The sequence below is a fragment of the Antechinus flavipes genome, chromosome 3, assembly GCF_016432865.1.
Source record: "Antechinus flavipes isolate AdamAnt ecotype Samford, QLD, Australia chromosome 3, AdamAnt_v2, whole genome shotgun sequence".
NCBI lineage: Eukaryota > Metazoa > Chordata > Mammalia > Dasyuromorphia > Dasyuridae > Antechinus > Antechinus flavipes.
In genome coordinates this window covers 228,943,220-228,957,605 of record NC_067400.1, presented here as the reverse complement: position 1 = coordinate 228,957,605, position 14,386 = coordinate 228,943,220, and the positions used below count along the sequence as shown (strand labels likewise).

Here is a 14,386-nt window from a genome sequence, read left to right as displayed (position 1 = left end):
AAAAAAAAAAAAAAAAAAAAGGCTGTAGTACCGAAATCCTTTTTTCTCCCTCTTCCATAGTAAACAGGAAATTTTAGTGAGAAATTTCTGGCTTTCTTTGAAAGCATTTACTGTAATGCCCTGTAGGGATGCTTATTAAAATAATACTTTTATTTCTCTATTGATTCAAGCTTTCCTCCTACTCTCAGTAACACTGAAATTGCTCAATTCACAACCAACCTCTTCGTTTTAACCCAATATTTATTTATTGTATGAGCATCAAAATCCTGCTGTTATTTTCATTTGATGGGGCAGTCAATTCTGAACTTTTTTCATGATATACCTTTCTTTTAGAATGCCTTCACTTTCCCTGATCACTGTCTCTTTCTTCCTTTCCCTGAAGGATTATCTGCAACCTCTGAAATATTTTCTGACTAAAAATCTGCTTGGTTTTTTCAATTATCTTTTCTTTTTCTTTGACTATGTATTTTATAACTTTTGCTGTTTTATCATCTACCATGTTTAAAAAACTAAAAATTTTCTTGTATGATTAAGACCACATATATAAAATACTCTATAGTTACTTATTTATACTTATTTATAATAATATATTTATTTATAATAAACTTATTTATAGAGTAGGATTGGGGAGGATGACAGCAGGGATGATAATGATTTCATTGTTATTGAGATCTCCTGATGAGGAAACTCCCTCCTTTACCAATGGAGATCATCAACTTACAGAACTGAGAGAGTTGTTTAGGACATTTTGAGGTTATCTGATTTGTCTGGGGTCTCTCAGCCAGTGTTAGAGATGGTAATTGAACCCAATTCTGTCTTCTAAGTTGGCTCTCTATTCATCCAGTTATAGTGCTTCTCCTTTTATGACCTAATGTAAATGGTTCACTTAGTATCAGTCTGTTTAGTTTCTCTGAGGAAAAAGGAACCCTATACATAGTTGTTTTAGTGGCTGGTACAATGCGGTAAGCCCTTAAATATATCTAGATGATGAAAAGCTAACCATTGTAATGTGCAATCATTACTGTATGGGTATGCTAAAATAGCGAGAAAGTACCTGATTTTAAGTTTTCTTTACTATTATGTCATTCTCTCTACAAAAAATTTACAAAGAAATGTAGTGGGCTTTTTTATATTTTGAAATTTATTTTTGATGAGTAATATTGTGTTTCTTTTGAGAGAAACAAAGGAAATGTCATATAGCAATCCACTTTATAAATAAGGATATTGAGGGATAAAGTTTACCTAATAGATTAATGACAGCTATGAGTATAACATTGTTTCGGATTGTTTTTTGTAGATTTTGATAGTAGAATTATAAGACCTTTAAGCATAGAAAAGTCTTAATTTTTCATATTCTACCAAATATGTATTGAAAGCTGTCCTAGCTCACATCAGGATTATTTGGGTTTAGATTCAATATTAATATTACCATTAGTTATTCAACATTTTTTTAAAAAGAAGATTTACTTACCCCAACTTTTATGTTTATGTTAGGATTCAGCAGAGATTTTCTAATATTTAACTTAGATAGATCCTTCTTATCAGCTGTGATCAGCAGAGGGAGGAAGGTATGATGACTTACAGGGGTCCTCAAACTTTTTAAATAGGGGGCCAGTTCACTGTCCCTCAGACTGTTGGAGGGCCAGATTATAGTAAAAACAAAAACTTTGTTTTGTGGGCCTTTAAATAAAGAAACTTCATAGTCCTGGGTGAGGGGGATAAATGTCCTCAGCTGCCGCATCTGGCCTATGGGCTGTAATTTGAGGACCCCTGACTTATGAGGTCTTAGCAGTTTAGCAAGTCTAAAAGGCACCTACTCTTACTGGGAGAGGACTTTATTATGCTCTTTGATAATTAAGAAGCTAGATCTGTATGCCATTGGCTACCAGAAGTTTGTATCAGGAAAGGCTAAGCTTAAACCTTTGTTCCTTGAGTTAAAATAAAGATTGTTGCCATATCTCTTTTGTCTTTCAGGACAAAACCAGGCTAATTTCTTTAGGGAAAGGGATTAGGACATTGATTTTATCATACTGTGCAAAATTATACTCTGATGTAATATTTTAAAATTGGGACATAAGAAACTAAGTTCCCTGGAAAATCCTTGTCCTATGCTTTATAGAAAATATACTTTGCATTAAAATATATTTGCATGAAATATACAAAAAATTTATTATACTTTATTCATATGTATTTATTGGTTTATAGTCTTTTCTATCTCTTCTCTAGTGAAAGGTCCATTTCTAGCTTCCCCTCTAGGAAGCCAAAACTGACAAATTTGCAGACCCTAACTATTTTTATTCATATTATACATAGTTCTTATCTGTACTGTGTGCTTTGATACTTTATTATAGGTTAATAGTTAATTACATCTTGTCTGGCATTATTTCCTAATCATTTCATGGTATCAGACTTGTCTTCCCAACAAGATTATGAACTCCTTGTGGGCAGAAATTGTTTTGTATATCATTTTTATGTCTCATAGTGCATATTTTAATGCTTGGCACATAGCAAGTACTCATAAAAATGCATGTTGAATTAAATTGAACATATTTTCTTTGGCCAACTCATGATTACACTCTGGCTAAAAATTTGACGCCAGTCATGACAAGTTCAATTTGAAACCAAAATTAACTTGCTGAAATATGGAAATTATAATAGAAAGTATAACTAGGCCTTTATAGTAGAATGTTAAGTATAGTCATCTTTTATTATTCATGGTAATAGAAGGAAAAGGAGGGGTAGATACTATCAAAGAGATGACTAAAGAAAATTTATATGGCTTTAGAAAGCTGTCTAGGCTTGGAGGCTTACTTTCAGACAACCATTGCTTTTTGGTGCCTGGTGTTAATTTCCTCTTGGTTTGGCTTTGTTATTGGTAGAAGAGGGTATGGCTGGATATACAGAGCATTGGAAACTTGAGGCTGACAGGAGTAATCTACTCATGGATAATTAAGGGCTGTTTATAATAGCTTTGATTTAAAATCAAAAAACAAAACAACTTTTTCTCTCCTTTCCTGAAATGAACAAAATTTTATGCGTATATGAGTAAGGATAGAAATTAAAGGGATTTAGTCAAGGAATCATATACTCTTAAAGTTGGAAGATTATTTAATCCAACTTTTCAGCTATTGCTTGATTATTTATAATCTCAGATGTCCAATAATGAAATAGGCTAGCTCTAATCATTAGAGAGTTCTTCCTTGTGGTGAGTCAAAATCTCTCTCACCCTGCCTTCTACTTATTGATTCTTGTTTTCTAATCTCTCTTCTAGATGACAACTATTCATTATGTGACAGTTCTGTTATCATCTTGCTCACCTTTCTTTGGATAGGCTCTGATTTTTCAATAGCTATTTTAAAATATGGCACATACTACTGAAAAGAATATTCCAGTTATAGTAAGACTAGTGTAGAATAGAGTGAATTTTCTTGCCTCTTTCCTTTTTGACATCATGCTTCCATTAATATTACATAAGATTGTATTAGGATTTGGAGTAGAGAGAAGAGATATATACATTCTTGACTTAGGTTGTCTATTAAAACTTCCAAATGATTTATATTAAATGCTGTTAAGTCAGGTTTTTCCCATCTTGTACTTTTCTAGTGGATTAAAAAAAATTAAGCAGAAGAGAGAAGATTAAGAACAAAGTCCCTCCTCCACTTCATTGCAGAGGTAAAGGACTATAGATGTGAATTATTGGATACACTGTCAAACACAGTCCATATGTTTGTCAATTTTGCTGAACTGTTCTTTTTCTTTTAAAATCTTTATTTTAAGAGCTCTCTCTCCAGGTAGGAGAAAAGTATATTCAAAAATGAATGTGATGTAAAAATAAGATAACTTTTAAAAATAAATATAATCAGAGCACTTTATATCTATTTATTATGATTTTAGTTCATTGTCTAATGTGTTAGCTTTTTCTCTTAGGTTTCTGTCATTTGTGAGTACTATAAGCATGCTATTCATCTTCATCCAGGTTATTGATTAAAAATATCAAACAAAAAAAGCTGAGCTTAGAATCCTTCCACACTTCTCTATATACTTGGATTGATATTGACCTATTAATCTTTGGGAATACTCATTTATCCAGATGTACTTATGTACATCTTATGTACGTACTTATGTACTTATCTATACTGTTAACCATCCCCATATATCTCCATTTATCTGCAACAGTATAAAAACATTGCCACAAACTACAATGCATCTTATTTTGTTCCCTGATCTGATATCCTTATCAAATAAGGAAATGAGATTAATTTAGGTAATCATAAACTCTTAACAAACAAATAGAGGTTTCTAGTGATCACTGCTTTCCATGTGTTCAAAGACTAATCTCTTAATGATTTTCTAGAGGTTGATATCAGTCAAGCTAAAAGTTCTAGCTTCTGATATCTACCTTTCCTTGAAAATTGGAGCATATAATTTGCTTATCCTTAGTCTTGTGGCACTACTAAATTTATTCATAATTCTTTTTAGATTATTCACAATAGTTTCATAGTCACATCTGCTCTAATTTATTATTTTCCTTAATAAGAATTAATTTTCTTTTTAAACTTAATTATATTTGTCTGACCTTTCCATTGTAAGAATCAGTCTTGTTTGGTCCTAATCAGTCTTGTTTGGTAGAAAAGACAAAAGCAAAACAAAAATTGAGTAATTCTGACATCTGTTTATGTTTCCCACCTAAAGTAGGACAGACCCTCCTTCTTTCTCTAAATATACCTAAAGTTGTTTTTAATGCCTTAGAAATTTGTCAAAATCTTCAGCTTTCTATCACTTTAACCTGCCTATACATAATTCTTAATAGGTTTGTGCCATTCATATAGTATTCATTCTCCAAATCAAAACATATTTATTCAGAACCTTTTTGTTCAAGTCACTGTGGTAACTGCTTGGTTTTTATGTCCTTTTAGCTTTTGTACTTGTCTTTTTAAAATCTGAAGCTCTCTATCTGTGCAGGTCACAGTGGAGATTTCAAGAGGGAAAGTGTTGGTTTTGGACATTGCCTCTTTTTCTTTTCTATGCGATAACTTGACACATTTTTTAAAGCATCTTTCATTCCATTTAAGCAGTCATCCCTTTTGAAGTTAGGAAAAATTGTTGCAAGAGATGAAATTTCAGTAAGGCCAGGTGAAGAGTTTGTCAGATAGTTTCCAGCAGTATGAGACTTTGAGTAGCTATTTTAAGAATTGAAGTTTTCTATATTACTACAGTGTTTCTCTTTTTGTACCAGCCTTGTGATCTATATTAGAAAAGTATCAGCCATCTAAGAAAAGTCTGGAAAGACTAACATGAACTGATGTTGAGTGAAATGAGCAGAACCAGGACAACATTGTACCCATTGTATACATTAACAGCAAAGTTATGTGATGATCATCTCTTTTCAGCAATACAGTAAACCAAAAATAATTCCAAAAGACTTGGGAGGGAAAATGCCAACCACATCAAGAAGACAGAATTATGGAGATTGAATGTGGATTGAAGCATAGTATTTTTATCTTTTTTTTTTTTAATTATTTGTTTTTTTCTTTTTTCCCTCATTTTTTTTTCCTTTTGCTCTGATTTTTCATGCACAAAATGACAGAAATGGAAATATGTTTAAAAGAATTGCACAGGTTTAACATAACAGATAGCTTGCTGTTTTGTGGTGGGGGCAGATAAGGAAGGGAGGGAAAATTTTGGAAAACAAAAGTCTCACAAGGATGAGTGTTGCAAACTATATATTTGGAAAAAATAAAATACTGTTGATTGTTTAAAAAAATATTAACCATATCTTCTCTATTTAGATTGGTATATATTCCTGTGAAGATAAGTTTTCTACAAAATGACTATGTGTATAATAATGTATTAGGCAGTTTAAGTGATAGGAATATTAAATAAGTAAGATACAAACTTGCCCTTCTGAAGATTATATTATAAGAAGAAAATTATTTTTCTTTCCTTTTATCCTCATCCACATAGTGTTTCTATCCTCAGGATTTGTCTATTTCAAAGATTTCTTTTTTTCCCCACTCCTTGGGGAAGAGGCAGTTGGCTTAAGTGACTTATAGATCTCACAGTAAGTGTCTAGGCTGGATTTAAACTTAAGTCTTCCTGATTCCAGGACTGGTGCTGTATTCACTGAGCTACCTACCTGCTTCTTCCTACTCCTTTTAAAGTCATATTTAATATCAAAGATTTAAAGATGAAAGGGACCTTAAAAGCTATTTAGTACAGCTCCCTCATTTCATTTAAAAAAAAAAAAAAAAAAAAAAGGACCAGAGTAGATTATGCAGATTTGTAAATAGACCCGGGATTTGAATCCAGAATAAAATCTTTACATTAATATGTATCAATCATCATTTTCTTCCTGCCAGTATTTTGAGGTTATATTTATTTTACTGTATTAAAAGTTTCAAATTTGTGGTTCTTGCTTGCATTCAGTACATTGGTACATAGCAGACATGAAAACCTTAAGTGCTATTTGTTTCTAATCATCATGTTTTTCTGTGAATTAGGGGTAACCTTCCCCACTATTTTTTTTCTACATTGTCTTTTATAATATTTGATTTTACTAGAGATACCTATGCATTTTTATATCTCTCACAAATTCAAGCTTAGGATTACTTAATATGTTGTATCACATCATGGAAGTTGCTTGTCATGTTTTAGTGCCTACCATAAAGGTAGTAGTAATAATAGCTAATATTTATAAAGGCTTTAATGTTTGTAAAGCATTTTACATACATTTTCATTAATTATTTGAAGGTAGAAATAAAAGAATCTTTAACCATGTAATATAATCATCCTTCATACCCTTTCAACCACTTTTTCCTTATAGTGCATCCCCAAAAGTGCTTCATATTTCCATTGGGGAAGAGAAGAAAAGCTAATTTTAGAATGTATATTAATTACTTTTTATTAATAGTTCTTTGGTTTTCTTCTAGGTCCTGTTATTGCTTTGGAGTTTAATGGAGATGGTGCAGTAGAAGGATGCCAACTCATCATAAATGATGTATTCAATGGGACCAAGGTGAGAAATTGTATTAAACTGTAGGAAGATAGTGATAAGGATTGTCTTTGAAAAATTTTGGCCTAGGGACTGGTTAACATTTGGTCAACCAGTTTGACATTGGTTTGACATTTAGTACTGGTTGAGTAAATTGTTTCGCCAGGACAAGCCAGTACCTTCTCTGCATTTTCCAGTCTCAAGAGTTTTGCCCAGAGCACTGTGAAATTAAGTGACTTTCCCCCACATAGCCATTGTGAATCAAAGGAAGGACTTGAACCCAAGCACACTCTATTAAACTACCTCCCAGTGTTTCTTGAAACTTGTATGAAATGATAATGGACTTAGCATACTGATAGTTCAGTTAAAATTTTTCCTCACACTAGGTAACACCATTGTTACTTTAAGTAAACCAAACCTCAGAGTTAATTCGAAACTTTCCTAATTTGGAATTTTAATTATTGGAAAGCAAACTAAAGTTTGCCTTTGTATTATCTATAAATAAATGATTTAGAAAGTAAATCATAAATGGATTCAGTTCTTCAAATATTTTTGCTGAGGACTTTTCTTACAGGAGAAATGTAGGACTATGACATGGGGTATAGGACATTTGAAGGAGCTGTTCTCCAGCTGGGTAACCATAAATGGCAGTAAATTCCAAAGCTAAAATTTGGTACGTTGTAATAAGAAAAGGGTATTTGTTGTCCAGGGGAGTGGGAAGAGTGGATGGCTATAGTTGTCCTGAAAGTCTTCATAGAAGAAATTTTAGCTGAACTTTGGAGGATAAGTAGGACTTTTCTAGGCAAATAAGGGAAAATATTTTCTAGTCCAAATTGGAGATATTATGAGTAAGGTAAAAATAATTATGATATGTTTCAGCAAAATAGGATGTCCAAATCTTGACTGGCATTGAAAGCCTGTGATGGAAAGTCATTAAGCTGAAGAATCAGAACATAAGGAAGGGCTCTTAATTTTTTTTTTTTTGTGAGTTCCCTAAACTTCTCAGGCAGTTTGGCAAAGCTTTTATGGACTCAGAATCAAGATTTTAAATATATAAAGTAAAATGTATCAACATATTTTTTAAAAAGTGCATAAAGTAAATTAACTCTTTGAGTTAAAGAAAGATATCTTGTCCAGCTCCTTCATTTTACACATGGGTTGAAACCTGAGGACCAGAGCATAGAAAGTGACCAGAAGACTGTCTCCCAACTCCATTATTCATTATCCTTTTCAATGCTGGATTTTAGATTTGGAACATTTTATTTTCTTGAATGGCAGGGGGGAGGGAACAACTATTTCCAATACTGTTGAGCATTTTGAAAACACCATTGTTAAAATTTAAAAATAGCTTCTACATTTTGTCAAACAATTTAAAGCTGTCTGGGACCTCAGATCATTTTCACCAAGCTTTCAGTTTACAGATGAATAAACTGAGAGCAGCAAAGCCAAATCAAAGGATTTGTTCAACATCACATGAAAGTAGCACATCCCAGAGTTGAATCTAGATCCCTTTGGCTTCAGATCCAAAACACTGTATGACATTATGTTATCAACTTGTTAAATTTAAATCACTTAATCTGTTTAATAAAGCAAATTCTCCAAACAGCTGCAAGGCCACATTTCCTTTGCCTAATTCTAATTATTGCTTACATCTTTTAAACTAATCTATACTTTTAATTTTTTACCAGTTTAGATATTCATGAAAATTAATGATATGGTTTGCTGTCATCCTTTGAGATATTCTAATTCCCTAAAAAATATGCATGTACATTTCATTTGTGAGTTTTTGTTGAACTGTTTTTCTTTTCGTTATTATGAAAAAAATGATAGATTTACTGGGAACTAGTATAAAAATATTTTTAAAGTATTGATAAAACATTAAAAGATAAATTTTAAAATCCCTGAATCTAACATTTATATATATATATATATATATATATATTTGTGTGTATATATATATATATATATTTTTTTTTTGCACTTGGGAGTCAAGATCTAGCATTGAGTCTCAACTCATATGAGCTTTGTGACCCATGGGCAAATTATTTAATAACTCAGATCCTCATTTGTAAAATATCTAATATCTATTTAATAATCTAATAGGATGATTGTGATCAAAGCATTTTGCAAATTTTAAAGTTTCTGTTATTGTTTTTGATTGCCAGTTCTCCCTGTTAAAAAGAACCATCAAATACTTTTAAAGTTTCTGAATTTCATGAAAATCTTAACATTGAGAATAATTAATAAGGTATGCCATAGAACACTTAAAACTCTTACCTACCAACAATAATTTTACTATGCTTGGAATAATGTTGTATTTAATACCAGAAAATTTAGATATATGTATATATATATAAATCATTACATGTTTAGTTATTGGGAAATAACTTTAAAAAACTTACAGAGGGACAAAGTCACACAGGATAGAAAAATGTGGATTTCAATCTATATTATTAGAGGGGATATCCAAATTGAAGAGATCACAAATTCATATAAGTGCATGAATTGAAAGGTTGCTCTGATTTTTGAGATTTCCGTAATAGAACCATTTTATTTTTTAAATAAAGCAAAGCATGAACCATTTAAATAAGTGCCTATATAGATTTTGGTAGGAAGAAATTTAAAAGTCAAGATGTTCTGTGTATGGGTTAGGAAGGATTTTATCCTTCCCTAGCTACTTCCAATCTATTGTTCATTTTTCTTAACAATCTGGGCACTAAGGAGGCAGTTGTTATAAGACACAGAATGGCTAAGCCACTACTTAACAAAGACATTTAGTGACTGAACCAGGATTAAAATCTAAGGACTTGTCCAGTGCTTTTTTGTATTACAGTATGAAATCTTTTTATATAACCCAAAAGACATAGCAGCTTAGAAGAAATGAAATTTCAAGTGTACTTTTAGAAATGTTCTAATTTTATTTAATGAAGATTTTCATCATAGTACTTTTAAAAACTTTAACATTTAATTTGCTGTAAATGCAACATATAAATTAAAGGAGACTTGAATGTTTGGATATTATCTAGGATGAACCTTATGATTGCTTATAGTTCGAGGTCAGCAGAATTTTTCTCTAAATTCACTAGTGAAGTAGTATTTTGTGTTGATTTGTTATTTATATTTTTGTCTTTTAAATTAAAAATAGATGTTTGTATCAGAAAATAAGGTAACAGCTTCTGGAGATGTCGACAGCTTCTACAACTTTGCTGATCTGCAGATGGGGATGTGAAGTACATCATGGAACCATTACTCTGATATGAAGCCCAAATTTTCCATTTGTTTATGTAGATTTTGATAGTATAATTTTCTGCACTAGGATTATTTTTTTACCTAATGCTAAATGTTAAAAGATTATTTTTTGAAAGAATCTGTTTAGTATGACATTTATTTGATGTGTAACAGATATAGTTCATCTTAAAATTTACATTTAATGGATTTTAAGCACCTTCTCCAGATTACTATCTCTTCTTCCCTAGGACTTGAAAGTTAATATTTCTGAAACTGTAATTTAAATGAACTGCCAATGAAACACCTATTAGACAGTTTTAAGAAGTTAATAAAATGTAGCACAGGGTGCATAGGATTTAGAACTTGAAAGGGACTTTAGAATTCTTTCCTGCAATCCATTTTATAGATAAGAAAGCTAACAGCCCTAGTTAAGTGAATTGTTAAAGGTCAATATCTGATGCTAAGTGGGCAAAACTGGGATTTGAAACCAGTTTTTCCCTCTCCAAATCAATCACTTTTTCCACCACAGCACACTAGATAAAACTTAACCAAAACATTTTAACATTAACATCTACAAAAAGCATCTTACTTATTTTTACATAGTGCTATCAAAAAAAAAAAAAGCCTAATAATTCCTTAAACTTCTTAACTAAACAACTTAAATTCTTCATAATTTTGGCTACCACATTGTGTTCCAAGAAAGAAGTTTTTGCACAGCCCATTATTTGTTTTGGTACCTCTTCTTTTTTAGGGAGATTTGTTTCTGTGACTGTGTATCTGTTTAAACCCATCAAAAAATTTGTTATCACTGACAAGGATTATAAAATGAAATGATGGTTTTGTAATTACAGAATAAAACACAAGTAGGTTGGAAATAGATCTATTACTATATAAAGTTGTCAAACTGGACATTTGATAAGTTGTTTTGCTAAATAATTACACCAGTCTATGCATAGCACAACTTCTCTAAATGAATATACACAGTAGTGGTCAACTTTGGAACTAAAATTTTTACAATTCTTTTGTGGGGAGCAAGATATCAATAGAAATATAAGTGTGATACAAAAAGTAAGGATGCTGCCCAAAAATAAGACTTTTCTTCTGACAACATAGCTTCATTATATTGATTACCAAAAAGCCAAATAAATTTGGTTTAAAAAAATATTCTACATGTGAAAAATGATATTAAAATAACTTTTCAGACTATCTAGATTGTGTAATTGTTTAGGAGTGGAGAGGATAGAGAGGAGTGTATTGTAACCTAAAATCATTCAGAGTTCAAAAATGTCTTAGCAGGTTTAGGAAAATTTGAATTTGTTTTTTTCCATTGTGCAAAAGATATATGAGAAGGTGCTCCATTTTCATAAATTTGAAAAGGGGGTATATTAGAAGCCTTAATAATGCCATTGTGATAGGCCTAAACACAGAAAATAACTTTCTTCTTTTTTTTTAAATAGCTATTTTCAAAAATTCTTTTCAAAGTGGTTATAAAATATGTAAATTTAAATCATGATATGTATACTTTATTACTTTTAATAATGATTTGAAATGCCATTCTCAACTACTTCCATAAATTAAATGCTTATAGTCAGAGGTAATGCAGTATAATGACCATATAGTTAGAACTTAGAGCATCTTTTCTATATACTGAATATGTGCTGATTTTTTGCATTTCATTTTTTCAGCTTTGATGACACCAGAAAATTCTTTAAGATAAAGAACATGGTATCTTAAAGTAGAATTAAAAATCAGTAGCTATTGTTTTCGCTATAACTAAAGGAACACCCAGCAATCCATTTGGCAGTAAGAGGATTTTTATTTCCTTAGGCTAATTGATTTTTTAAAAATAGATTTGGAAATAAAGAATTATTTGAAATTCTAATCATAATTAAATAACAATTATTAACAATTATGTATAACACTGTTATACATATGCCTTTTAAAACCAGAGTTCTGGATCCTTAATTTTAAAACTAAAATTCAATATTGTATAAAATCTGTCATTTGAAGTTTATCTTTCCTAAGATATTCAGGTTTAGAAATATGCTATATGTTTGGGGTGTTAATTTTGAATTTTTATCACATACCTTTAGCATTTTTATTAGCCAGAATCTAAAACTGCATATACGTCACTTATTTAACTTTAAATTGATTCTGCTTATGTTCCTTAAACATAAAGACATGCTTTTATGAAAAAATACTTTGATTTCCTATTATTTTAAGGGATTAAAAAATAAGTGAAGTTATATTGCTAGCATAGTTTCATTACTATTAACTTTGATAATATCTGACTATATAGCATTTCTCTACAGAATGGCTTTCCAATTCATGGACATTTATTGTAATGAATATTAATTCATTTCCCTAATATTATATTTAAACTTCCAACTAGCTTTTTGTCTTGTATAATATTACTTGTGCTTTATACAACTTTTGTATATTTAATATCTAACTTTTGTATATATTTCATCTAGCATTTGTAAAATAGAATTCATAATAAGTACTGTTAAAAATAAAATGCTTTAATTCATTTTATAGATCACTAACATGTTTCAGACATACATCAAAACTGTGTATCATGATGTGACTGTTTTAGTAAGTAAAATAAAACTGTGTGAGCCATTTCCTGTTGTTTGTGTTTAATGCAAATTTAACCCTGCATTAGCAATCCAGAAGATTTGCGCTAGCTTTTTATTAATTGTATTATCCAAAAATCACAAAAAACAAATTTTAATGAACTTTTATTTTAGATTTCAGAACAAGGAAACAAATTTTCCAAAAGAAAAACATGTCAGTGTAGGAATTTAAAGCACATACTCAGAAAATGTTAATTTAAGTTAGTGTAAGAACACATTTTGAGAGTGTGTCAAGATATATTTTAATATTCATGTACTGCATATCGAGCAATAATAGTTCACTGTGAACCCAGCACTAGCTAAAAAGATATAAAATGTTTAACACAGATAACTTGAGATGGTAGATTTAATGATTTTTAAAAATTTGTATTTGTTCCTAATTTCAAACCAGTATAGGCAGTATTTAGGATCAAAGGTCACAGAACTCAAATGGGTAGAGGCCTATTGTCCATTTTCCTATTTAAAGAAAAACTTTATTGCTATCTTTTTTTGGTTTTTTAATCACTTATATTTCCAAATATGTCCCTTTCCTCTTCACTGTGCTCATCAGAGAATCATTCCTTGTTTTACAATTTTTTTGTTTGTTTGGTTTTATTTAACTACTCTCTCTCAAAAAACAATCTATCAACCAAGGGCAATAGTGAATTTGATATTCTATATATGTAGTTCCCCACTCTGGCAAAGAAGAAAGATTCTAACTTTCTCAAATTTGCCCCAGGACTAAGCTTTGTTATTATAATTAGACAAAGTTCAGTTTATTTTATTTTCCATTCTTTCCATTTACATTGTCATCTTTGTGTATATTTCCTGATTCTGATTATCATATACCAATTCATTTATCTTTCTACATTCTTTGTTAGTAGCTTTTTATGGTACTTATTTTAACCACATTCATATACCACAATTTGTTTAGCTATTCTTCAGTTGATGGGGTAGTTAGGTGACAGTGGACAGAGTGCTAAACCCAGAGTCAAGAAAACCTGAAAATCCAGTCTTTAAATCGATCTTCCAGAACACAGTAGCTATGTGAGCCTGAGAAAGTTACTTAACTGTTTGTCTTCTTTTCCTCATGTGTAAAATGAGCTGGAAAAGGAAATGGCAAACTACTCCAATATCTTTGCCAAGAAAATCCCAAATAGGTCCAAAAAAGTCAGACATACCTGAAAAATAACAGTTGATAGGTATCTACTTTGTTTCTAATTCTTTGTGACCTAAACAAAGAATATTTTGGGTTTAAGAAGACTGACTACATTGTGAGTGCATACTTAGCAGTGGAATCTATGGATCAAATGGGACCCAGACCTTTTGGTCACTATTTAAGGATGATTTTAAGTATAATACCAAATTTCCTCACTTTTTAAATGATATCTGAGTTTCGCTAGATCCAGAGAGATTATGATTTGCTCAGTGTTACACAGAGATTAGCAGCTTCATTGTTTGCTGAAGGAACTTAGAAAAATCTAAAGCCATTCTCAAAGTATACTTACATTATTTACCTACTCTAGAAGATGTCCTTGCATTTCACAAGCAA

At 30.8% G+C, this 14,386-nt stretch overlaps 1 protein-coding gene across 1 annotated transcript in view; it reads left to right on the top strand.

Annotated features, from left to right (window-relative positions):
• Positions 1 to 12,843, top strand: part of RP2 (RP2 activator of ARL3 GTPase) — a 49,875-nt gene extending 37,032 nt beyond the window's left edge. Inside the window, exons 4-5 of the mRNA XM_051984619.1 lie at positions 6,930 to 7,015; positions 10,137 to 12,843. Of these exons, the coding sequence (XP_051840579.1) occupies positions 6,930 to 7,015; positions 10,137 to 10,220 (170 nt within the window). The 3' untranslated portion in view covers positions 10,221 to 12,843. The remainder of the gene's footprint in view (positions 1 to 6,929; positions 7,016 to 10,136) is intronic.
• Positions 12,844 to 14,386: the final 1,543 nt, after the last annotated feature.